Source organism: Astatotilapia calliptera, chromosome 8 (assembly GCF_964374335.1).
Source record: "Astatotilapia calliptera chromosome 8, fAstCal68.1, whole genome shotgun sequence".
Taxonomy (NCBI): Eukaryota; Metazoa; Chordata; class Actinopteri; order Cichliformes; family Cichlidae; genus Astatotilapia; species Astatotilapia calliptera.
The window spans coordinates 17,549,379-17,574,580 of NC_137429.1; the positions used below are offsets into that span (position 1 = coordinate 17,549,379).

Below are 25,202 nucleotides of genomic sequence, written 5' to 3' on the forward strand. Positions count from 1 at the left end.
GTAAACAGTAATCTGCAGGGATATTTATATATGCCTTTGTTTTGTTGGGGGGGGGGGGGGGGGGGCACAGATGAGCATGACATAATTGCCTTACATAGAGTTAGGGCGGGCACTTAAAAGAACTCTGCATTTCAGGATATTTTATTAATAAAAAATACATTTTATGCTGCAATACATTAAACCACACAAACACAAGTTACGAATGTTTTCACACTTGGTGAAAACCTGGGAAAATCTGTGCAAACCCTTGTGGTTTCTTAATCTGTCAAGTGTTCTACCTCAAACCACTAGAACCAAAATGACACTTGAACAGAGTAAGGCTACGTCCACACGTACACGGGTATTTTTGAAAAGAAAAATTTTCCATTTTAGTTTAAAAGAAATTCTATCCACATGTGGTTTTGAAAAAAATACCTCAGTCCACATGTAAACACCAAAAGACGCAGTCAAACACTGTGAAGAACATGCCAAATCCTAACAGTGTAGAAATGGCCAATCAGAAGTCTAGAAGCCTGGGAGGAAAAGAGTAAACAGGGTTTTATGCAAATCTTGAGTACTTCTTTTTGTTTTTCTGGAAAGGCAACTAATTTTGTGTTACTTTTCAAGTGCCTTCATCATTTCAAATGTTAATAACCAAAGACTGTATTTTAGCTGTTGTGTAGACTCACAACTTAGGAATGAACAAAATGCATACAGCATGCATAAATTTAATTAAAAAAATATTCAAACCCGAAGACAACGTTGGGATTTGTGTTTTGAGAGCGTCTGTTAAATGGAGAAGTTCACTCTAATGCCTCTGTCTTTTTAAATGGAGTGACAGTAATTGAGTATGCATATGTAACCATGTAAAAACTGCAGATAGTAAGAGCAACAGCATTTTGTCCATATCCGCCACTGTAGAAATTCATCTCATGTAAACAATAATGTGGCGCACAGCATGACGTCAAGGTACACACCTTTGGCATTACGTGACTAAGTCTGTTTTCCTCGTCCACACCTAAACGCAAAAACAGAGTTTTTCGAAAATCTTTACCATGGCAGGAGTATTTAAAAATATCAGTATTCAGTGATCGAAAATGCAGTTTGTGTGGACTAAAGGCTCAAAAGCATAGAAAAAACTCAGTTTTCAAAAATACCTGTTGAGGTGTGGACGTAGCCTAAGACCCATGCCTGTGTGGGATCCACTCTGACGTAAGTCACATGACTTATCTTTGCTGTCAGATAATTAACCAAGAAGCAGCTTGGAAATCGTTAACCAAACTCTCCAGCAGCCCAGCGTTAGCACCACCCAACTGGGAGTAAGCATGTGCCCACTGTTATCTCGTGCAGACGTGACCTAGATAATGTGCTCAGACATTGTGACGAGTCAGATAACTACCTGTCAGAGCAACTGAAAATAACAGTTACACACACAAACCTGACTTTTAAAGACAAACAAGAGATTTTTCAGCATAATGAGACTTTATTGAATGTTTGAAATGTCCATTTGTTTTTCCTTCTTCAAAAATTGTTCATTTATAAAAATGTTCTGTGGGTTGAAACATGACAATGGAATGTTTCACACATGATAAAAAACGGAATCCACATGAACAAGTTACTCATTGTAACAGCTTAGAAAAACGGTAGTGTTTAGCACCACATTTATGAGAACAATTTCCCCAACACATTTGAATTTCTTTTCTTTATAAGAAAAACTGAGGCATTTCGATTTAACTTGGTCTAGTGCAATTGGATAATACCTGTGGTTGACTGTAACAACTTTGTAAAGTTTTAATGGGAAAGGACGTACAGTGTGGATTATTGCCTTTGCCTATCTCTGTATATTTTGAAATGCGGACCTTTTTCACTGTTCTCCCAGGACCTTTTACAGAGTGTGCTTGTCAAAGAGGTATTCTCCCATAGCACCGGTCGTTTCAGACGCAGTGATGCGGGTGAGACTGCCAATGTAGTCGCCCAGCTTCTTGATGGTGTCATGGCTGTCGACGAGGAAGTGCTGCTCGAGGAAGTCACACAGCTACAAGAGAAGTTAGATGAGTAAGTGGTAAAATAATTCATACTATGACACTTGCAAATATTCTAGACCAAATATACTTCTTGTGTTAATAGCACAAGAATTATATTTAGATATTTAAAAAACTAAACAAAAATCCCAGACATACATGGGGATCAGTATGGCTGCCAGCTCTGCGGTGCACATCAAGGATACGTGTATTTAAGATTTTCTGATATTCCAGGGAAAAGGTCATTGCATCCAGACCGCCCTTCCAGTCTTCTTTACTTGGTTTCTAGAACAAAATGTTGACACTTTATTGGAGGAAGAAGAAGAAAAAAAAAAAAAAGTAGTGTGTACCAACAAATACACCCATCTCAACAACATCTTTAAAAGGACACCCATAACATTTGGGACGTACAGAGATGTTCTGAAGCAAAATTCGTCCGCCTCTCATGTTCTGGTATTCCAGCAGCTTCTCAGCCTGTTCCCTCTCTTTGGCTGAACGCTCCAGGAAAAAACTGGAGAAGTTTGGCAAAGCAACATCATCCCTGTCGAAATACATACCCTAAAAAAGAGAAACAAAAGAAAAGAAAACAATGATATCTAGAAATATATAGTACAGATTATGAGACATACAGGCACTATACTGCTAGGTATTAGTGTTACAATTACAAGAATCATACCAGGGCAAGGTAGGCGTAGGATGCATTTAACTTCAGGTTGATCAGTTTGTTGACATCTCCTTCAGTTTCTGCATGAAAGTTTTGTTTCACCGCAGACTGCATGTCTACAACACAGAAAAAGAAAGCAACGAATGCAGCTAGTGTTGTGCTTAAAAGACAGAAAGAACAATAGAGACAAGTGCCAACAATGAGTGATTTCTCCTTCGTGTTAGAAGTAAGCCCAAAAGAAAGTTAAATATCGCCTACCGCCTCTTCCTCGGGTTCAAACTAGCAAAGACGTTCCGTGTGAAATGCGCTCGTTTTAGCGAAGCACGTATTTATCAGCCAGCAACACATTGCAACTGATATTTAAGAGCTCAGAGAAACACCTGCCCCACTACCGCCGTGTGTCATCAAACGATTGGGTTCAGGTGGTTGTTACGTTAGTACATGTTATTAAGACTGTTGCTCGGTTAAACACCACTTTTTGTACCCACTTAAACAAGAAATACCTGCTGATGCTATCAGGGTGCAGTTTAGCTAACTTTAGCTACGTTTGCAGCAATTTAGTGCTTGTTAATATACCGTAAGATACGCCAGACTATGAATAAAGTTTTATAAATCTATTCCGGGTCAATGTCACCCTACCATTTTGTTACCTACCTTTTACTGTGACACCAACGTGACCGCAATGTCACTATCTTCCCAGCACAAAATTGTTTATTGTTTACGCCACAAGTAGCGTCCGGTTCTGCTTCTTCGTCGTCGTTGTATGGCAGAGATACACTGAAGTGCAGCGCCGCCCCTGTGGTCGGAATGATTCCTGCAGAGGCTTTAACCTGAGCACAATGGAAGAGAGAGAGGGAGCGAGAGAGAGAAAGCAGAAGTTATTATAATTTTTTTTATACAAATACTTCATGGCTTGAGGTTTTTTCTATACGTCTGTTCTACACTTCCTGTCTTTATTTTAAAAAATTTTTTTCCCTTCTCTGTACACTTTACAACTTTACAACTTCTATTTTTATGTTTCCCCATTCTTTCATTGCTGCAAACCACTGTATTGAAACGGGACACGTCTCTTTTTGGATTATTTATATACAGTTGTGTTATTCCATGCACCTGGCATATTTTTCTGGCTTTCCTTTTATTACAGCTTTACTTTTGTTTTCACCAGATTATTTGTTTTCTTAATATACCCCTGCACAGTACACTGCAATTGATTCCCTGGCATCCAAACACACCAAACATGTAGTTAAGCTAATATGCTAAGTGTTTTCTTTGTCCCAGTTCCCCTTGTCTTGTGTCTCTCTGTTTCAGCTTGGGCCTGGGTGCTGATTCAACAATGGTTAAAGTACAGGTTGGAGTACTAATCTGGGTATCTCTGTCTAGTTAGATTTCCACCAAGAATAGTTGCATTAGAGGTGGTTCTCTCACGGACATCCAAGACTGCAGCAACAGATCAGTCACACATTCCAGCAGCTAGCAATTTTGTGTTGGACAACTTCAGTTAGTCACAGCGTGGTGGCACTGAGAAAAGTGTTGTACACACATTGTTTTTTGTGTTCTGAGAACAATGGCTTGAGAGTGCTTTAAACTGAACTGACGTCTAAACTGTACAAGTGAGTATATTTGTTTTCTGTAAATCAATTACCAATATAATCACCGGCTAAAACAATTAAAGATAGTAAACATATTTCACAACATTAAACATGCATTGCTTCCCCCCCCCCCCCCACACACACACACACACACACACACAGTTAAGGCTAGAGTTCTGATAAATGCGTTTGTGGTTTTAGGAGCCATAATATATGCTATTTATTACTTTACCATGGCAACTATCTCTTCCAGTTACTGGAACAAGGGATGTGGTTTGAAAATATTTCCCGATTCTCTTTTAGGATGTGATTTGAACAAGGAAGATGAGCAAAGTTCTAGTACTTTCTGTGAAGCTGTTCCAGTGCAGCTTTGATCCCTACACTGAGGGAGATTAGAGCTTTTCACTGATGTGTTTGATGGTAGTCTTCACCATCATCATGAAAACTTTATCCTCCTGCAGTGAAACAAAGGCCAGCATATAAGTGTTCACACAGAGAGGTAAAAAGTTGCATCTATTGTATGCGGCTATAGGGCTGAAAGATTTGAGAAGTAGATTCAGTGAGGCTTGTCACGATAGCATATGCAGGTGACACATTTATTGCCATTCAAACTATTGTAACAGAAGAGGCTGCTCTAATTGTGGTATAAGAGCTCTGCCACCACTTATATTAAAGGAAAGCTGCAGAATGTGGTTTGCAAAAGCGTCATGAAACTCAAGCACCATGCTAAACAGAAGCGCATTTGTTTTTAAGACTTTCACAAGTCTTAATAACATGCAAATGATTGTGCTGAAAGCTCCCTACATAATAAAATACTGTTATTTAACTATGAATAGTCAATGCATGCACTTGTTTAAAAAGAGCTATCTTTATCCTCAGTATAACACGGAAGCTCAAAAATTGAAATGACTCCATATTAACAGATGAGGAAAACTATTATCATTTATGAATCCTAACTTCCCCATCATGTTTCCACAGTGGACAACAATTTTCTTTGAAATATCAGCACTTTTATTGAGCCCTACTCAAAATATGACACCATAAAGACTGCTGTGACTTTGTGCGCAGTTAACAGTATGAGGGTAAGTTTCTGTTCGCAGTTCCTTATTGAGATCAACCACAAGGAAGCTATAAATATCACAACTTTCTGAGACAGTGCTAAGACACAAGAAGGAGATCCACTCTGCTGTGAAAGCAATCAGCGGAGGAACCTAAACAGTGATTTTACTTAAAACCTTAAAAAAACTGGAAATTCTTAAAATAAAACAACACAAATATTATTTATTCAAAGTAGCAGTTCACAACTTTACCTGTGATCATAAACAAAAACGTCTCATCTTTTATTTGCCCATAATAAAGGCACACAAGCGGCCACAAGCATGAACAGATAAATAGCAGCTGATATGCAGCAATTACCTCCAATAAACATGTAAGAGAGGCAAATGCTCTTGATTGACGTACCTTTGACAAGCAGCACAGCATGACCGTTAATAAGGAAGTAACAGGCGGGGCAAAGGTCTCTGTAGTTGTACAAGGCCAGAAAGGAGAAGCAGTTATTTACTTAGTCACTTGCCAATATGAAAAGGGACCAGAGGTTACGAGAGGAGGATGTAGCTAAGAATTAAAAGTCAACAACTTTGAATTAAAGTTATCATAGTGCAGGTCAGAGAAATTCTTTGCCAAACTTAAGTGTGGTTTTTGTCAACATACCAGCAGAGGTGCTGAAAATAGCAGCTACAAGGTTATCCGGGGAAAACAAAGGAATTGAACAAGTTCAAAGTATGTGTGCCAGTTAGGAGTCCTGAAGACGATGAAGCTTTTATCCCTTATCTCAGACCACTTGTTGCTCTGTGTCTTCCTGAGTCTACTCTGGGTAAGTTTTTTTTTACCTTTCACTTTGATGGTGATCAGATAGTGAAGCTCAGTGTAGGTTACCCTCGACAAAAGGAAACAGTGCAGTCAAAACCACAGTGAAGCCTAAATGCATGACATGCTTCATTATGTATTTGAAACACTATAGTTATGTTTTGTGAAATACTGGTTTGTACAGAAATACAAGAACAACAAAATCTTGTTAAACGGCATGAAAATTCTGGCCTTTTCCAGATTTTGAAACACGAATTTATTCCTTCTTTGCGACACCGATCTGTTTCCTCTGAGAACAAAAAGAGCACGAAAGAAGAAAATTCAACAATATCTTAAACACTTACATGGTGCAGTGCTCATGATTTAATCAAATCAGATGTGGAATTTTAAAGAGTGTGTCCGAGGAGAAATGTGTTAGATATTTCATAGGCCAGTAACTGTAAGTAACTGTAGCTATAATATACAATATAATAATACATATGATTTGCATTTTTAGTCAAAGCAAACACTTAATTAATAGATTTTTTGCCAGCTCTGTGATTTTTATGTTATAGATGTTGCTAGTTGTAGAAGCTGACACATAAAATGCTAAAATAATTTGACACTGACTTATTTGTTTCCTGCACATTATTTTTTTTATTTTTAGTGAAAGTTTTTGTTCTTATAAAGCAGAATGCTCAGAGGATATCTCGAAGTATTACTGTTCACATAATGTTTATGATATAATGTAGATGTGAAATTAAAAGCAGCAAACATCGCTCTGTGACTCTGCCACAGACTCGTGTTAACTGGGTATTCAATGGTGATTTTTTTTCACAGATTTTAGATTCTGTAGTTTTCACTCTTTTTCTGCTTTTAGGGCACAACTGACTCCAATACAACAATCACATCAACAGTGACGACGACAGTGACAGCAGGACAGAAAAGTACAGCAAAAACAACACAAAAATTTATTCCACTGGCTGAAACAAGTCCCACTCCACAAACTTCAACAGAACAAACAACATCTACAACAGCAAAAGCCCGTAAGAATGAAACACTATTTTTTTTAAACTTTTGTTGGTTATCAGTAAAACTGAAGTGAATATCATTCTGGGTTTTTATTGTGGTAAAAGGTGAACACCACTCTCAACTCATCACAGCTCCTGATGATGTAACAAAAGGCACAGTGGTACAAAGGAATGAAAGCAGTATAGTCAGTGCTTCAGTTCTTGTTCTTTTTAAAACTTTTTTGTAACTACAACCACTGTGTGTCCTCTTTTCTTTTCCAGCTCCAGATAATGTTGACAGAGTGGATGTGACCACACAAAATGAGAACAGTATAACTCTGACCTGGAACAAGGTTAACAACATCCCAACATACATCCTGCAATATGGTAATATAACAGAAGATATTAATAAAACTGAAGAAGGACCCATAGTACATGTGGTCACTTCTCTGACTGCTGGGACAAACTACACATTCATTCTCTTCACCACGTCTGAGGGACTCAACAGCAGTGGATACAGATTCAGTGCTGTGACAGGTTAGTGAGCACTGAACAAAACATTCAGTCTAATTAAAACATAAACAAAATACAAGATGTTGTTGGGAACATTGTTTTAGTTTCTTTTGTGTGTGTTTTTCCTATTGTAGCTCCTCGTAATGCTAAAGAATTCAAGGCCGTTGGTCAAAATGAGACCAGCATAAAGCTGCAATGGAAAACAGTCTCCAACAGTGACAGTTATATTCTTTTGTTTAATGAAAGAGAGATCAGCATTAAGAATTTTACAGAAGAATACACAGTCTCAAATTTGACTGATGGAACCAGATACAATTTCACTCTCCTCACTGTGTTTAAAAATGTCAGTAGCAGTGGAGTAAACTGCACCGCAGTCACTGGTAAGATTTTCTCTAATATAGATAAATATGCCAGAATGGACCAGCTAATTAGTAATTGAAACTTTAGCTGATGGAGAGTTTTATTGTCAAAGACACTTTCCTCTGTTATCTTTAGCTCCACAAAGTGTTAATAATGTGACTGTGGTGCATCAAAATGAGACCAGCATAACACTGCAGTGGGAAAAGGTTAAAAACTTCCCAGAATACATCCTACAGTATAATAACAGCACTGACATCGAGAAGAATATCAGTGTTTCTGAAGAGGGACCCATTATATATGAGGTGTCTCCTCTGACTGCTATGACAAAGTACAACTTCACTCTCATCACTGTGTTTGAGGGAGTCAGCAGCACTGGATACTCTTTTACTGCTGTGACAGGTGGGTGATCATGAAGACTTGTGTGTTACTGGATGTTTTACTCATCTACAACAACAAAAGCCCGTAAGAATGAAACACTATACTTCGACTTTTGTTGGTTATCGGTGAAACTGAAGTGAATGTCATTCTGGGTTTTTATTCTGGTAAAAGGTGAGCGCTACTCTCAACTCATCACAGCTCCTGATGATGTAACAAAAGGCACAGTGGTACAAAGGAATGAAAGCAGTATAGTCAGTGCTTCAGTTCTTGTTCTTTTTGTTTTTGAACTACAACCACTGTGTGTCCTCTTTTCTTTTCCAGCTCCAAATAATGTTGACATAGTGAATGTGACCACACAAAATGAGAGCAGTATAACTCTGACCTGGAACAAGGTTAACAACATCTCAACATACATCCTGCAATATGGTAATATAACAGAAGATATTAATAAAACTGAAGAAGGACCCATAGTACATGTGGTCACTTCTCTGACTGCTGGGACAAACTACACATTCACTCTCTTCACCACGTCTGAGGGACTCAATAGCAGTGGATACAGATTCAGTGCTGTGACAGGTTGGTGAGCACTGAACAAAACATTCAGTCTAATTAAAACATAAACAAAATACAAGATGTTGTTGGGAACATTGTTTTAGTTTCTTTTGTGTGTGTTTTTCCTATTGTAGCTCCTCGTAATGCTGAAGAATTCAAGGCCGTTGGTCAAAATGAGACCAGCATAAAGCTGCAATGGAAAACAGTCTCCAACAGTGACAGTTATATTCTTTTGTTTAATGAAAGACAGATCAGCATTGAGAATTTTACAGAAGAATACACAGTCTCAAATTTGACCGATGGAACCAAATACACTTTCACTCTCCTCACTGTGTTTAAAAATGTCAACAGCAGTGGAGTAAACTGCACCGCAGTCACTGGTAAGATATATTTTTTCTAATATAGTTATATAAGCCAGGAAGGACTGGCTCATTAGTACTTGAAACTTTAGCTGATGGAGAGTTTTATTGTCAAAGACACTTTCCTCTGTTATCTTTAGCTCCACAAAGTGTTAATAATGCAACTGTGGTACATCAAAATGAGACCAGCATAACACTGCAGTGGGAAAAGGTTAAAAACATCACAGAATACATCCTACAGTATAATAACAGCACTGACATCGAGAAGAATATCAGTGTTTCTGAAGAGGGACCCATTATATATGAGGTGTCTCCTCTGACTGCTATGACAAAGTACAATTTCACTCTCATCACTGTGTTTGAGGGAGTCAGCAGCACTGGATACTCTTTTACTGCTGTGACAGGTGGGTGATCATGAAGACTTGTGTGTTACTGGATGTTTTACTTATGGAAATCCTCTCACAAACTCCTGTATTTAGGTTTCTTTACAACAGATGGGTAATGTTGGGGATGTTATGTGATTTGTAAATAAACGTTTGCAATGGTTTTTACAGTTACAGTTTTTTTGGACCATGCTTATATAATAGCTCCTCATAACATAAATATTGTAACACTGAACATGTCAAATACTACCCCCACCTTTAATCCTAGACTGGTTTAGGAGGTTAACAAATTAAAAGCATCTAAAACAGTCATAATCCTTGAGAGGGACTTGGTAAGGTGCTTTTTTGTCTGATGTACATTTACAACATTAGACAGGAGAAACTTGAAATCAGATTTTTATACTTACTAAAAGCTTAGGAAACCAAAATGGTTACTTAAGGATGTCATTTGTGAATCAGACTTTTTAAAATTGTCTTTATTTCATCTTTAGCTCCTTATAATTCACAGCAACTGCATTTGAATCTGACTAAATGAGACCAGAGCTTCATTTATTTATTAACATATGTGTGTTGCTTGTCACTATGAGTGCCTTAAAAGGAAAAAGTAACATCTATTTATGCTTCTGACCCACAGTATTTTTTAAAAATATGTCTCAGATTTTGTATTCTTCTGAAATCATTCTTTGTCCTCTTTCAGCTCCAGAAAATGTCCACAATATGACTGTGACACAAAATGAAAACAGTATAACTCTGATGTGGAAGAAGGTTAACGACATACTAACATACATCCTAGAATATGACAGCGATAATATTGTTATTGGCAAGAATGACATGGACGGATGCACGACATCAGGTGCATCAGTTACATGTGTGGTCTCTTCTCTGACTGCTGGGACAAACTACAATTTTACCCTCTTTACTGTGTTTGAGAACGTCAGCAGCTCTGGATACAACTTTAGTGCACCGACAGGTATGTAATCAAGTGGGTTTTTTTAAACTGTTTGTTTTCCTTTGTAAAATTGTCTTTATTTCATCTTTAGCTCCTGATACAATATATTTAAAAGGGCAATATAAGTCCAAGTGAAATGTCCATGTTTTCCTTCTGGCCTGCAGTGCCATTTATCCATCAAGGCTCCACCCACCAACCATATCTCTGAGAAGAAGGAAGTGTGCATCTAACCCTGATGATAGGCTTGTGCTTGTAATAGAGCAGCAAATATGAATGATGTGCTCTTAGCAAGCAGCATGCTTAATTATTATATTTTATATGTAATTATTTTATTATTTGTATATATAGTTATTATTTATTCAATTAATTTTAATGCTGAGTGCCATTTAGCTCACACACCTATTCAGGCTTAAGTATGTAAAAGCTTGTGATAACTGAACTAGCTCTATACTCCTGTATTTCATTTTAAAAGAAAAAGATGAACAAATTCCACTTCTGAGTTTTGTTTTTGTTTTTTCAGTTCCACCAGTGGTGCCTTGGGTCAGTGTGACTGAACGATTTACTAACAGCATAACTCTAGAGTGGGAGAACATGAATAAAGCCTGGCAATACGAGCTTCAAATCAATGGTGATGTGCCAAGTAGTGTGTCAGACGTCTCCTCAGATACAATCAGAAAAGTAGTGACATCTCTTCAGCCTGGATCACAGTATGATTTCAGCTTAACCACAGTGTTTGCTGGACTCAGGAGCACTCCTTATACGAATTTCACAGTAACAGGTAAACAAACCCCCAAAACAGCTCTGTGTTAGACTTTTATAACTTTTTCTTGTCTCTATTCAATGAGTTGTATAAAAAAAGAATCAGGTTCTTGCGTATAACTATTTTCTCACCCATTTCAGCCATCGACTGTGCCAGTGCAGACTGGAAAGTTACCAACTCATCAATCAAAGCAAAGATTGAAGGCTTGTTCTCGACCGCAACGGCCCGTAATGGATCTAACGTTCATATCAGTGATGGACGTGAAAATGTGTTGTTTACTGGACTTTACCCTGGTGCCACCTATAACATCTCTCTTGTCTATGAAAAGTCTTCCAGAGTTTTCTTGCAGTGTGAACACAAATTAACAATTCGTGAGTACAACAGAAACCATTTGAAGGACTAGAATCTGTAAATTAGTATTTAAGAACTTAAAGTAATAACTTTAACTTTCCTGAAAGATGAAGTGTGAATTCTTGTGATTTAGTTTTTAATTTTTACTCTTGCATTCAAATTTTAATCTTGAAAAAGTTTATTGCAGAAAAATAATTTTATGTACAATTTATATACCACAGGTTAACACACATATTTAATATGATTCAGTATGAATACATGAGTTTCAACCAAGTATCATTTTATTATTAACTAACTTATTAGTTTTGATAAATAATCTCAACAAATTAAAAAGGCTAAAACAGAAAATTCTAACTTCTGTAAGGCAGGAATTATTTTTGTGACTTGAGCTGTTAATCAATCATTACTACAGATTGTTTTTAATTATAATTATATACAGACTGAGTAATTCTTTCAATGTCTAAGTTTGAGGTCTTCATTCTTTGTTTTTATATGAAAATCCAAAAATTTATTATTAACTTTTTAAAGAATAAGAGCACTGCTTTGACCTAAAAGTAAGACAAATAATCTTTCTACTTTAGAACAAATTTCTACTTTTTCTACTTTAGAACAAAGTTTTGTAGTATAAAAAGTTTCATTATATTTACTATAAGTCATATATTTTCTGCTTTAGTTTTGACTGTAAAACCTTTTTCTTGTTTTACTCAGTTCCTCCTAATCTAAATGCTCACTGTGAGTACTGGGCAGCTGGATACTCTGTTCTTATTAAATGGACAGACCCAGAGGGCGAGTGGACTAATGCGGAGGTGAATGTGACTGGAAAGACTCACACAGTAGCTAGTCCTGAAACTGAGATCACAATCAATGGATTCCAACCTGCCAAAAAATATAAAGTGTCTGTAACTTCAACGTCTGGGGTGAGGAGTTCTGAACCGCATGTATTTTACTGCCAAACTGATCCAAGGGGTGAGTAAAAGTAACTATATTACCATGTTGCTGCTTGTAATCATAACAACATACAGTATTTTCAACTTTGACTTGATTGTTTCATTTCATGCAAGTGTAAAAAATAAACCTCTAAACTTTTCAACTTCATTGCTAATTATGCTTTTGCTCCCTTTAGGAGTTATTGCAGGGTCCGTATTTGGTGTGCTTCTTTTTGGTCTCCTGGTTGCTCTGGTTGTCTTAATTTTCCTCAAAAGACCAGATATTATTAGGTGGGTCTCACTTCACCGACAAGAATAAAGTAAATTAAATTAATACATTTATCAAATTTAATGTCTTAATTTTGATCCTGCAGCAGAAAGAAGTCTTCATTCATTGGTGGATCCAAAGTATCTAACACACAGAGCAAGTAAGTGTTTTTTTTACAATGACAATTACCCACAATGAAGAAAAACATTAATTATGGCAAAATTAATTAATAAAATTGAGAGAGTTATGTTTTATTTATTTATTTATTTTTAGATCTATTCCTGCTGCAAAGTTTCCGGACCATTTCCATCAGCTGAGTTTGGACGAGAACAGAGGCTTCAGCGAGGAATATGAGGTGCATAAAAAGATCAAGATTTTTTTTCCTCTTCTGCTTCTGTGTTCCTGTTTTTGTGTCTTTACTGTTTTATTTCTTACCATTTTATTTGTTTTATGATGGCCAGTATCTCAGTTTCATGCTTTGTTATCTGCTACGTTCATGCAGTGCCTCGCTCCTGTTGGAACAGACCAGACACGAAAGACTGCTATTCTACCTGAAAACAAAGCGAAGAATCGTTTCAATAACGTCTTGCCATGTGAGTCTCTCCTCTGACTGTTGAACCGTGCTGTTGTGAGCTCAGTCTAGCAGTCTATGTCACGTCTACTGGAGGTGCACTGGAGTTAAATCACCTGTTTTCTCATATTAGATGACTGGTGTCGTGTGAAGCTCACTACATCAGATCCTGATGGAATTTCAGACTATATCAATGCCAATTACATGCCGGTAAGTGTTACATTAAGATAAAGTTCAGTGAAGATCTCTTTATAACTACACCATACAGAAAGCATATAAACAAGCACCTTTGTGCGATTTCATGAGCTTTCTTTTTTCATTTCTATAACGAGCAGAAGATATACAAGCTAAATTAATCTACATATTAACTTTGTCCACTGCTTTTCAGGGCTACAGCAGTAACAGAGAGTACATTGCCACTCAGGGCCCTCTGCCCTCTACTGTTAATGATTTCTGGAGAATGATTTGGGAACAAAGAGTTAAGAGGATCGTTATGGTAACCAACTGCATTGAAGGAGGGCGGGTAAGTCTTCAGGAAAATCTTAAAATGTTTTATTGATAGTCTTTCATGGAAGTTGTTGTCAGGAGGAAACATACTGGTCACTTCACAAAGAAGAGATCAAGATCTATGATTAAAATACATTTTGTATGTGTCAAAGGAGCTTGCAAAGAAAAGCGTCTGGACTTCTTTAAGTTGCTTGAAGACGTTTCACCTCTCATGCGAGAAGCTTCTTCAGTTCTAAGGTCAAATGGTGGAGAGTCCCAGATATAAACCTAGTGGGAGTAACCCCCCACAGAGGGACAAAAGGACCCCCTGATGATCCTCTAATCGCCTGAGCCAAGGTGTGAAACTGGGCGTGGGTCCCAATCAGCCAGAGTTTCGGGTGAGTTCATTGTGAAACCTGGCCCCACCTTATCATGCGAATTCCTGAGGTCAGATGGCCCAGGATGTGAGTGGGCGTTAAGGCGTCTGGGAAGGGATCTCAGAACTGGATTATAGATGGCAGAGAGTTGGTGTCGTAAACCCCCGCCTCTGTTCAAAAATGGTCGCTCACAGTGGACATAGATGGCTTCTTTCACTCCTCTTTCAAACCATCTGTCCTCTCTGTCCAAAATGTGAACGTTGGCATCCTCGAAAGAGTGTCCTTTATCCTTAAGATGCAGATGGACTGCTGAGTCTTGTACTGTGGAGGTGGCTCTTCTGTGTTGTGCCATGCGCTTGTGAAGTGGCTGTTTGGTCTCTCCAATGTAGAGGTCTGAGCATTCCTCGCTGCACTGTACAGCATACACCACATTGTTAAGTTTGTGTTTTGGCGTTTTGTCTTTCGGGTGAACCAGTTTCTGTCTGAGCGTGTTACTGGGTCTGAAATACACTGGGATGTCATGCTTGGAGAAAACTCTCCTGAGTTTCTCTGATACACCGGCTACATAGGGGATGACAATGTTGTTGCGTCTGTCCTTCTTATCCTCCCTCGCTGGTGTCTGGTCTTCTTTTCTGTGCCTCTTTGCTGACTTTAAGAACGCCCATTTAGGATAGCCGCACGTTTTGAGTGCTTCCTTTACATGTGTGTGTTCCTTCTTTTTTCCTTCAGGCTTAGAGGGAACATGTTCTGCCCGGTGGTGTAGGGTCCTAATTACTCCAAGTTTGTGTTCCAAAGGGTAATGGGAGTCAAAGAGGAGGTACTGGTCCGTGTGTGTGGGCTTCCGGTAAACTTCGATGTTGAGTTTGCCGTTCTCTTCAATGTGCATGGCGCAGTCCAGGAAAGGCAGACAGTTGTCCTTTGTGTCTTCCCTGGTGAACTTGATGTTTTTATCCACAGCGTTAATGTGCGCAGTGAAGGATTCCACTTCTTGTGTCTTGATTTTGACCCAGGTGTCATCCACATATCTGTACCAGTGGCTGGGTACTCTTCCTTTGAAAGAGCCAAGAGCCTTCCTTTCCACTTCCTCCATGTAAAGGTTGGCTACAATAGGTGACACGGGGGAGCCCATGGCACAGCCATGTTTTTGTCTGTAAAAGCCTTCGTTGTATTTGAAATACACTCAACAAAAATATAAACGCAACACCTTTGTTACTGTTCCCATTCCCCATGGGATGGACGTAGAGACCTAAAATTCATTCCAGATACACAATATAACCATCCCTCCCAAACAGTGGTCACAAATCAGTCCAAATGTGTGGTAGTGGGCACATCTGCTATATTGAGATAATCCATCCCACCTCACAGGTGTGCCACATCAGGATGCTGATCTGACATCATGAGTAGTGCACAGGTGTACCTCAGACTGCCCACAACAAAAGGCCACCCTGGAATGTGCAGTTTTTTGTGCTATTGGGGGTCTGGGGACCCAGAACCGGTCAGTATCTGGTGTGACCACCATTTGCCTCATGCAGTGCAACACATCGTCGCATGGAGTCTATCAGATTGTCAATTGTGGCCTGTGGAATGTTGGTCCACTCCACTTCAATGGCTGTGCGAGATTGTTGGATATTCGTGGGAACTGGTACACGCTGTCGTATACGCCGGTCAAGCACATCCCGAACATGCTCAATGGGTGACATGTCCGGTGAGTATGCTGGCCATGCAAGAACTGGGACATTCTCAGCTGCCGTCTGCCCTGAACAATGTGAACCATGATTCATCCGTGAAGCGCACACCTCTCCAACGTGCCAGACGCCATCGAATGTGAGCATTTGCCCACACAAGTCTGTTACGGCGACGAGCTGGAGTCAGGTCAAGACCCCGATGAGGACGACGGGCATGCAGTTGAGCGTCCCTGAGACGGTTTCTGACAGTTTGTGCAGAAATTGTTTGGTTGTGCAAACCAATTGTTCCAGCAGCTGTCTGGGTGGCTGGTCTCAGACGATCTTGGAGGTGAACCTGCTGGATGTGGAGGTCCTGGGCTGGTGTGGTTACACGAGGTCTGCGGTTGTGAGGCCGGTTGGATGTGCTGCCATATTCTTTGAAACGCCTGTGGAGACGGCTTATGGTTGAGAAATGAACATTCAATGCACGGGCGACAGATCTGGTTGACATTCCTGCTGTCAGCATGCCAATTGCACGCTCCCTCATTGCTTGTGGCATCTGTGGCATTTTGCTGTGAGACAAAACTGCACATTCCAGGGTGGCCTTTTGTTGTGGGCAGTCTGAGGTACACCTGTGCACTACTCATGATGTCAGATCAGCATCCTGATGTGGCACACCTGTGAGGTGGGATGGATTATCTCAATATAGCAGATGTGCCCACTACCACACATTTGGGCTGATTTGTGACCACTGTTTGGGAGGGATGGTTATATTGTGTATCTGGAATGAATTTTAGGTCTCTACGTCCATCCCATGGGGAATGGGAGCAGTAACAAAGGTGTTGCGTTTATATTTTTGTTGAGTGTATGTAGTGGTGAGGCAGAGGTCTAACAGTGTGCAGATCTGATCGGGTGTGAAGTTGGTCCTGTCCTCCAAGGAGCTGTCTTCTTGTAGTCATTTTCTGACAGTCTCCACAGCCTCCGTGGTGGGTATGCAAGTGAAAAGAGAGACTACATCAAAGGACACCATGGTTTCATCTGGATCCAGGGTAAGTTTCTGGACCTTTTCGGTGAAGTCGGTGGAGTTCTTGATGTGGTGTGGGGTGTTCCCCACGAGAGGCGCGAGGATGGTAGCAAGGTGTTTAGCAATGTTATACGTGGCTGAGTTTATGCTACTGACTATGGGTCTGAGTGGGACAGCTTCCTTGTGGATCTTAGGAAGTCCATAGATGCAGGGTATGGCATCCCCTGGGTAAAGGCGGTGATATGTAAGGCGGTCAATAATTTTGTGGTGTATGCTGTACAGTGCAGCGAGGAATGGTCAGACCTCTACATTGGAGAGACCAAACAGCCACTTCACAAGCGCATGGCACAACACAGAAGAGCCACCTCCACAGGACAAGACTCAGCAGTCCATCTGCATCTTAAGGATAAAGGACACTCTTTCAAGGATGCCAATGTTCACATTTTGGACAGAGAGGACAGATGGTTTGAGGAGTGAAAGAAGCCATCTATGTCCACTGTGAGCGACCATTTTTGAACAGAGGCGGGGGTTTACGACACCAACTCTCTGCCATCTATAATCCAGTTCTGAGATCCCTTCCCAGACGCCTTAACGCCCACTCACATCCTGGGCCATCTGACCTCAGGAATTCGCATGATAAGGTGGGGCCAGGTTTCACAATGAACATACCCAAAACTCTGGCTGATTGGGACCCACGCCCAGTTTCACACCTTGGCTCAGGCGATTAGAGGCTCATCAGGGGGTCCTTTTGTCCCTCTGTGGGGGGTTACTCCCACTAGGTTTATATCTGGGACTCTCCACCATTTGACCTTAGAACTGAAGAAGCTTCTCGCATGAGAGGTGAAACGTCTTTAAGCAACTTAAAGAAGTCCAGACGCTTTTCTTTGCAAGCTCCTTTGACTACAATGACCTGGATGACTGAGAACCTTCACAGACATTTTGTATGTGTATTTTTTTGCTTTTTGCTCATTTTTCTAGACCAAGTGTGAACAATACTGGCCTGCAGACAGCAAGTCATGCCTTTATGGAGAGCTGTTGGTCACCATGAGATCTGAGCAACAGGAGACCAACTGGACGCTGAGAGAATTCAACCTGAAAGATGTATAAAAACTTACTTATATCTTCTGAGTGTGTGTGTAGATGGTACTAAGTAAGGCTAGAAAACATAAATAGAAAACATTGAAGGCTTTAGCTGTTAATGTTGCTTTTAAAAGAATAATGGTTGATTGATAATTGCTGTATATCAAGACATAGACATAAAGTAACTGTATGTGGATATTTTCTCTTCACAGAGAAAAACCTCAGAAGAACGGACAGTTAAACATTTCCACTTTACTGCCTGGCCTGATCATGGAGTCCCAGAGTGCACAGAGGTCCTGATCCAGTTCAGAGGACTGGTGAGACAGCACATAGAGAGAGAAGGGGGCAAAGCACCAACTGTGGTTCACTGCAGGTACGAAATAAGTGTTTCCTTTTACATGGGTGCAGGGTTGCTTTTATACAATATCCACCCAGCTAGTGTGTCTGTTGTGACAGAACAGTTTGTTCAGGTTTTGTGTTTTCTAATCTGTTTTTCTTTCTGTTGTTATGTCTTGTTTTCAGCTCACTTTAGTTTCATTTTGCATTTACTAGTTTCACTTTGGTTTTTACTGTTTGGAAATGTTCCGTTTTATTGAAGCTTTAATTAGTTTCTGTGGGTTTTTTATGATTAGAACATTGAGGGTATTTGTCAGGGGTATATTTTTAAAAGTTTTGAACAGATATTACACTAAAAATTGCAAACACATACATCAAAGCCTCACTGTGATGACAACTTTGACCAAAGACATTTCCTCAATAGGGAGGAACAGTATTGCACATTATAGTTTTTCACTTTTTTCAAAAGTCCAATTCTGCATTTTAACAGTTTTCACATCTACTTGTAGGTTCTAGTTTAGTTTTTGTTAACTACAATAACTTTGGCACAGACACAGTGACGAGAGCTTTCTATGTGACCTTAAAAACCTTTTGTTATATTATTATTACGCTTGTGTCTCTCTTAGTGCTGGAGTCGGGAGAACTGGCACTATCATTTCCCTGGATGTGCTGCTTCAGCAGTTGGAGAAAGAACAAGCAGTCGGCATCAATGCCTTCGTACACAAGATGAGACTGAGCCGACCGTACATGGTGCAGACGGAGGTAACTGTGTTAAACTGCTTCTGATTGAGCCACTACTTCCTTAATTAGCTAACCGTGTATTTCTTTATAGTCACAGCTGGTGAAACAACAAACAGACAGCACTTTATTCATCATAAGATATGCAGTTGTTTTTTTGTTTGTTTGTTTTTTAAATTGGGGTCATCATTTTTGATCATTTCATCTTAAAATATGAGTTTGAAAAGGAATTTTTTCTATTGTTCAACTTTTCAGAACAAGGCAGACTTTGTAGGTATTACCAACAGATGCCTGCTTAAAATATATTTAATGCCCAGTTTGTTAATTGCACTTGTTAAGTAGTAATTTAGACAGCAAAACACTTGATTGAAATGTTATTATAGTCTGTTTGCGACATTAGAGCCAGCATTTCTCTCTAAGGGTCTATGTCTACATCTTTTTAAGTAAGTGAGCTGAAAATTTGTTTTCATAAAACAAAGCTTTATTGGATCTTTTTGTTTGAGAAAAAAAAAGAAATGCTTTATTGTGAAACTGTTTAGCAATGTTGCCTGCAAGAAACTATCATAATCTCCCCTGGCAGAAGTTCTGCATTTCAAATGACCAACAACTTCTGGTATTTCCTTTTCAGTCTCAGTACGTTTTTCTGCACCAGTGCATCATGGACAGTCTGCAACCAAAAGACACGAATGAAGAGAACATTTATGAGAACACATACGAGAACGCAGATATGATATACGTCAATGCCACTGCCCTCCAAGAGCTCCGTCGGCAAAACGCAAATGCGTAGTGTCAACCCTGCACTCAATCTTTTATGCACTTAATGAAAAACTATTTGTCTATAAGCAATATGTTGGTTTTAAACGTAATAATACAAACTATTACATCTTAACTATTTCTGTAAATGCATTGCACACTTCAGATCTTATTCAGTTTGCATCTCTTCTAAATATGTAATATTATTATTTTTGTTGTCAGTTTTTATGTGAGAAAATAGCACTCTGATGACTTGAAAATGTTTAAAAAATGAATTTATTAAAATAAGTACAAAACAAAGGAATAATTGCAAGAAATATAATATTTCACATTCACAGAAATATAAAAGCTGAGTTTTGGTGTCAGTGTGTCATTGATCCTCTTTCATAGACCAGAAACAACCCTTTATGCATCTTCTTCTGTGACGTTGCTACCTGGGGGGTCCTGACTGCTGGACACAGCAGAGAATTTACTATCAATAACTTCCTGTCTGGCTTTGAGGGCCTCCTGTTTGATCTCTACTGGCCCTGACTGCTGCTTGCCAGGATATAGCGGCTCAGCTTTACCAGCGTCAGGTGGGGGAGGGACAGAGAACTTTTTAGCGATGTTGTGCAGCACACTGCATGCTTTGATAATGTTAGACTGTTTGTTAAGTGAGCCTTCTTGTGCAAAACCAAGTTGCATCAGACACTTGAAACGCCTTTTCATGGAATCCAGTGTCGTCTGCATGACATCGAGGATCTTTGCGTGGGCCTCGTTGAAGCGGATCTCGTTGTTGTTCGCGGGCAGTGATACAGGAGTCAAGATGTGCTTGCTTAAGTAGTAGCCTTTCCCACCTTCAAATGAAACAAAAGAAAATGCAGTGAATATCAGAGCAGGAGAGCATCTCTGAACAATGTGGACCACACAGGTGCCACTCTATTGAGAGCCATTCTCGGAATACTTTGATCCCTGATTACAAACTGAGAATCTTCTAAATGCCAGAGCCCAGATCTAAATATTGATGCTGACTATGTTCTCCCTTTATGACCACAGTGTACCCATCTTCTAGTGACTCCTTTAGACAAGATAGTCGCCATGTCACAAAGCTCAATTCATGTAAAACTGGTTTCTTGAGCATGAAAATGAGCTCCCTGTACTGAAATGGCCTCCACAACTCAAAGTGAGAATCACAGTGGGGAAGAAAGAACTTTGAACGTGAGATGTTAATGCTAGATATGCTGGTCTAAGTATTTCACAACTGTCTGCTGGGATTTCCTCACACAAGCGCTGGAGTTTACATATAATGGTAGGAAAAAGAAAATATCCAGTGAGCAGCAGTTCCCTGGCAGCAAACAGCTTATAATGTTAGAGGTCAGAGAAAAATGGCCAGACTGCTTTGATCTGCTAGGAAGGCAAAAGTAACCATGATTGAGGTATGCAGAAGGTCATCTGTGAAAACACCTGAAGCCAATGGGCTACTACAGCAGAAGACCACAATGGGTGCGACAGTCGTCAGCTAAAAACAGGAAACTGAGGCCACAGTTTGCACTGGCTCATCGAAACTGGACGACAGAAGAATGGGATGTGGTGATCAGGGAGATTCCCGTTATGGATGTGCAGCTGACAAATCTGCAGCAATCTGATATGAATCAAGAAACCTTGACCAAAATCTCTGACGAAATTTTCCAGCACCCTGTTGAATCTAGGTCATGAATAATAATGTAATAATGCATTAATAACATGCCCAGTAAGTTTATGTGTAAGAAGTTAAAACACTATTTTATTTGTGTTTTATGTAAATAGAATGAAATATTCCAGCGAAATCAACTGTTTGCCAAGAAGTTAATACTTTTGCCAACTGTCAATTTAGCCTTTTTCAGGGAATAGAAACACTAAAGAGCAGGTTTGTTCTTTCTGGGAATAACTGCCTTGCATTCATTGCCTTAACTTATATCTGTATCTTTGCATCCCTCATACACCTTTACTTAATCAAGGGATCTTTACACCTTTCTGGAAGGGTTATTGCTGGGTGACCCAAGTAGGGGAGGTGCAGAATTTCGGGTAGTTTAGATGATGGGGTGGGGTCTTCCTGGGCGTCTTCTTGTTGCTAGGCAACCAGTCATCGTCAGACGCAAACAGATGATAGTTTTGTAGGTTTTTATGCTTGACTTGATACCTCACTGTGCTTTCACTCCAGTTTACATTTCTAAATAAACATTTGCACAAGAGGTCATCACTGCTCTTACCAATCAACCAGAACGGGCTGAGCAGGTCCTCTTGCATTTCCCTTCCTTTAAAGGAGGAGTCCCACATCTCTTGCTCAAACGTGCCACCAACACAGCACTTTTCAACACTCAGTATGTTGCCGTCGCAGTCGCATATGATCTGGCTTACAACCGATGTGTAACCAAGGGCATTGATAAAAGACCTGAAAGCGTCCTTTTCATATGGAGATGCTCTGATCTTGAAGTGCGCAGGAGCCAAGACGCCCAGCACGTTTGGGATTTCGCAGAATTTCTCTATCTTTAAGGCGACATTAGTTCTGGCGTCCAGGGTTAGCGGGAAAGAGATGAATACATCGGACATCCCTGCTATGACTCCCGAGATTGTACCGACCACAGTCGTGGGGCAGTCCGTCTGCCTCAGTCCGGCTTTCTGCAGCACGGCAGTGGTGGAGACCCCATGTGCGTAATAATTGAGCGCCACCATGACCATCTCGTCCACGAGCAGCTGAGATTTCTTGGGGGCGGCGTCCTTCATGCGGATGCGGACGGCGTCTGCGATGAACAGGATGCAGGGTCTGCTCAGGTGGAACAACTGAAAAAGAGCTTCATCGTCGAAAGTGTCAAAACAGCTCGAAGCTCCGCATTCTGCCTCGTTTTGTGCCAGGAGCTCCTCCTGGACCGCAAGCCACACAGGCACGGCGAAAGCCATTAGTCTTTACTCCGAAGTATTTAAACAAGCAAAGATCCCCCACGGAGTGCCCGAAATCGTTCCCAAACAACGTCTTCTTCTCCTTTGGCTTGGCAGACTGGACGCTGGGCGGCGTGCTGCTGCCCTCTGCTGTTCACTTGTGTCCCTGTGTCGACAGCGCTCTCTGTGTTGTTACATATTGCAGGATTATGCGGACACTCGCCCAATTTCGTAATCTTGTTCCGGTTATGCACGTTGATTAAAGCGCAACAACAAATCTCCTGGTTGCCTGGTGTTTGTTTAACGTTTAGGCTAAAGCGATCCGTTATCGCCACCTAGTGGACAGCAATAAAAAATATTTGAAAAAGACTGCAGCTCATAATGTGTAAACAAGTTGTGTTAACATACAGTTAAACAGGTGTACCTAATAAAGTGGCTGGTGACCAAAAACCAAAAATTTATTGTGGGATAAAATGCTAAAAACTGCCTCTTATTCTCTGGGATAATCAAGTGCAGATGTTCATTTGCAGCTTTAGTAATGATTCAGATGCAGATTGGGCATAAATAATTATCTGGAGCCACTTTTAATTTAGACACACATTTCTGACAGGCATTAAAGTACAAGAACAAAATAAGATGTTCATTTCTTCTAGCAGTGGACTTAAAAATAAAAGAATTAACATAAAAAATATGATTATTTAGGATATGTTTATTGCACAGAATAATAAATATAAACATTCTGTATTTTAACATAGACAGTACAGCCATTTACTTTTGTTTTCATTCAATATGCATCTTATTGTGACCAGTGTATTCACATTTAACCATTATAAAGACGCTTAAACAACAAAAAAGTCAACAGAATATATCTTCTTATAAATAAGGCACAAAACATTTCATAAAAAAAGACAAACAGTAACACCAAAATAAAACCCCTGCAGCTTTACTTCTGCTCTGTCCACAGCAGTATCAGACTGTGCTTGTTACATACTGGGTGATAAATAGAACATTTTGTTGACTTCACTAATCGACACATCCTTCAATCGGGGTATTCCTCCGTTACGGCAGGACTCGGTGCTCTGGCCTTGTGCATACACATCTGTGACAGAAAAAGGACATTTAACAATCAGGAAATTCTGAAAATGGGGCATGGTTGTTGGTGGCAGACAGGTTGGTCCGAATATTTCAGAAGCTGGTAATCTACTGGGATTTTCCCCACACAACAGGAGGAGAATGGCCAGATTGCTTCAAGCTGACAGGAAGGCAACAGTAACTCAGATAACCACTTGTTATAAGAAAGCACCTAATAAAATGGCCAATCAGTGTAATATACTGAAGTGCATTTTATTTTCAGCTTGTTTACATGTATATTCTCACGCAGTACAATTTTAGATTCCTTCATCTTCTCACTCTAAATGTTAGTTAACCTAATCAGACCTAAGCAGTCAGAGTCTGAACAGTGCAGCATCCTCACCTGTGATGTTGTCCACAGAGTCCAGCGGTGCCGTGTTGCTCATGTTCACACCAAATAACAGAATGAAACAGACTGTTATTGCGACCAGCAGGTAGATTGGCATCGCAAGAGCCCAGTACCTACACAGAACACACATTTGACACTGTCATGAAACTGTGCAGGTGCTTCCCCAGTGATCCATTTATTTCAGAGCAGTTCTACTTACTTTTGAGGCCAGTAAGTGAGCCCTATTGAATTAAGCCAATCCTCTGGCACGAAAGCCCATAAGCAATACAGAACTGTGGAGAGACGCAGTGAGTATTACAGACATGCATTGCTTGAACACCTTTTTGTGCTTTGGATTGGAGGACGCGATATTTCACTTACAGAAGCCAAACTGTGATCCGAGAAAGAGAACAAACCCATAAATGGCCCTCTCAGGCAGAGGAGATGGCGAGTTTTCCAACATGATCTACAACCAAAACACAGACAGAAACGTGTGGGAGAGCAACGAGACAGCAATAATACATTCAGGCCCCAAAAAGAAGTTACATACCTGGAAATACGTTTTTCTTTGCTCCTTTAAACGCTAACTTTACTCAGATGCTTAACATTAATTACCACGTTAATTATATGCCTGATGATTATCCAGAGTAATACAACATGGGTTTAATACGTCTATCAAAACCCACTGTGTTTTTTTACATTAGTGCCATGAAGCCTTCCGCCACGGTCCGTCATTTTTCCTCAGAACGATGCGAAACCCTTTCTAAAACATTAGTTCCGCCTTTGAATCGCCCACAAAACAAGCGTCAATACATGACTTTTTACTTTAATTATATAAAATTTCACATGTATATAATTGTAAAACAAAAGCACGGTCGGAGATTTTTTTTCATATCTTACTGACGTGACGCA

The 25,202-nt window shown here is 39.9% G+C and overlaps 4 protein-coding genes across 7 annotated transcripts; 1 reads left to right on the forward strand and 3 right to left on the reverse strand.

Annotated features, from left to right (window-relative positions):
- Window positions 1–1,442: 1,442 nt before the first annotated feature.
- On the reverse strand, window positions 1,443–5,989 carry LOC113019295 (ferritin, middle subunit). 2 transcript variants are annotated; one of them, XM_026162908.2, is made up of 7 exons: window positions 5,964–5,989; window positions 5,715–5,773; window positions 3,319–3,494; window positions 2,677–2,780; window positions 2,412–2,558; window positions 2,160–2,285; window positions 1,443–2,014 (listed from the first exon to the last, which is right to left on the reverse strand). In XM_026162908.2, the coding sequence occupies exons 4-7, from the start codon at window positions 2,776–2,778 to the stop codon at window positions 1,865–1,867; spliced, it is 525 nt and encodes a 174-aa protein (XP_026018693.2). In that variant the 5' UTR covers window positions 2,779–2,780; window positions 3,319–3,494; window positions 5,715–5,773; window positions 5,964–5,989; the 3' UTR covers window positions 1,443–1,864. The 2 variants fall into 2 exon arrangements, with proteins under 2 accessions (XP_026018693.2, XP_026018692.2); XM_026162907.2 differs by lacking the exons at window positions 5,715–5,773; window positions 5,964–5,989 and having other exon boundaries at window positions 2,923–3,328.
- On the forward strand, window positions 5,986–20,236 carry LOC113019255 (receptor-type tyrosine-protein phosphatase H-like). 3 transcript variants are annotated; one of them, XM_080305520.1, is made up of 22 exons: window positions 5,986–6,126; window positions 6,979–7,144; window positions 7,391–7,645; window positions 7,756–8,001; window positions 8,117–8,380; window positions 8,681–8,935; window positions 9,046–9,291; window positions 9,411–9,674; window positions 10,351–10,623; window positions 11,123–11,380; window positions 11,503–11,733; window positions 12,422–12,679; window positions 12,837–12,930; window positions 13,014–13,067; window positions 13,181–13,262; window positions 13,410–13,500; window positions 13,612–13,688; window positions 13,867–14,001; window positions 18,008–18,130; window positions 18,322–18,482; window positions 19,072–19,207; window positions 19,812–20,236. In XM_080305520.1, the coding sequence occupies exons 1-22, from the start codon at window positions 6,064–6,066 to the stop codon at window positions 19,968–19,970; spliced, it is 3,891 nt and encodes a 1,296-aa protein (XP_080161646.1). In that variant the 5' UTR covers window positions 5,986–6,063; the 3' UTR covers window positions 19,971–20,236. The 3 variants fall into 3 exon arrangements, with proteins under 3 accessions (XP_080161646.1, XP_080161647.1, XP_080161648.1); XM_080305521.1 differs by lacking the exon at window positions 9,411–9,674; XM_080305522.1 differs by lacking the exons at window positions 7,756–8,001; window positions 8,117–8,380.
- Window positions 20,195–23,106, reverse strand: LOC113019284 (putative nuclease HARBI1). The gene is made up of 2 exons (XM_026162890.2): window positions 22,165–23,106; window positions 20,195–20,772 (listed from the first exon to the last, which is right to left on the reverse strand). Exons 1-2 carry the CDS (start codon window positions 22,850–22,852, stop codon window positions 20,342–20,344), a joined length of 1,119 nt encoding a protein of 372 aa, XP_026018675.1. The 5' UTR covers window positions 22,853–23,106; the 3' UTR covers window positions 20,195–20,341.
- Window positions 23,107–23,520: 414 nt separating this feature from the next.
- On the reverse strand, window positions 23,521–25,186 carry pigp (phosphatidylinositol glycan anchor biosynthesis, class P). The gene is made up of 5 exons (XM_026162910.2): window positions 24,841–25,186; window positions 24,672–24,756; window positions 24,511–24,583; window positions 24,306–24,424; window positions 23,521–23,930 (listed from the first exon to the last, which is right to left on the reverse strand). Exons 2-5 carry the CDS (start codon window positions 24,751–24,753, stop codon window positions 23,815–23,817), a joined length of 390 nt encoding a protein of 129 aa, XP_026018695.1. The 5' UTR covers window positions 24,754–24,756; window positions 24,841–25,186; the 3' UTR covers window positions 23,521–23,814.
- Window positions 25,187–25,202: the final 16 nt, after the last annotated feature.

Bases quoted from the DNA above. Each gene is read 5' to 3' on its own strand.
- LOC113019295 (XM_026162908.2), bottom strand. From the start codon at position 2,778: ATGCAGTCTGCGGTGAAACAAAACTTTCATGCAGAAACTGAAGGAGAT. The intron at 2,286-2,411 runs GTACGTCCCAAA...ATTTTGTTCTAG, and splicing joins TTTTGCTTCAGAACATCTCT to AAACCAAGTAAAGAAGACTG. The intron at 2,015-2,159 runs GTATGTCTGGGA...CTTCTCTTGTAG, and splicing joins GCAGCCATACTGATCCCCAT to CTGTGTGACTTCCTCGAGCA.
- LOC113019255 (XM_080305520.1), top strand. From the start codon at position 6,064: ATGAAGCTTTTATCCCTTATCTCAGACCACTTGTTGCTCTGTGTCTTC. The intron at 7,646-7,755 runs GTTAGTGAGCAC...TTCCTATTGTAG, and splicing joins CAGATTCAGTGCTGTGACAG to CTCCTCGTAATGCTAAAGAA. The intron at 8,381-8,680 runs GTGGGTGATCAT...TTTCTTTTCCAG, and splicing joins CTCTTTTACTGCTGTGACAG to CTCCAAATAATGTTGACATA.
- LOC113019284 (XM_026162890.2), bottom strand. From the start codon at position 22,852: ATGGCTTTCGCCGTGCCTGTGTGGCTTGCGGTCCAGGAGGAGCTCCTG. The intron at 20,773-22,164 runs GTAAGAGCAGTG...TTTCATTTGAAG, and splicing joins CAGCCCGTTCTGGTTGATTG to GTGGGAAAGGCTACTACTTA.
- pigp (XM_026162910.2), bottom strand. From the start codon at position 24,753: ATGTTGGAAAACTCGCCATCTCCTCTGCCTGAGAGGGCCATTTATGGG. The intron at 24,584-24,671 runs GTAAGTGAAATA...GTCTCTCCACAG, and splicing joins CGGATCACAGTTTGGCTTCT to TTCTGTATTGCTTATGGGCT. The intron at 24,425-24,510 runs GTAAGTAGAACT...TGTTCTGTGTAG, and splicing joins CTCACTTACTGGCCTCAAAA to GTACTGGGCTCTTGCGATGC.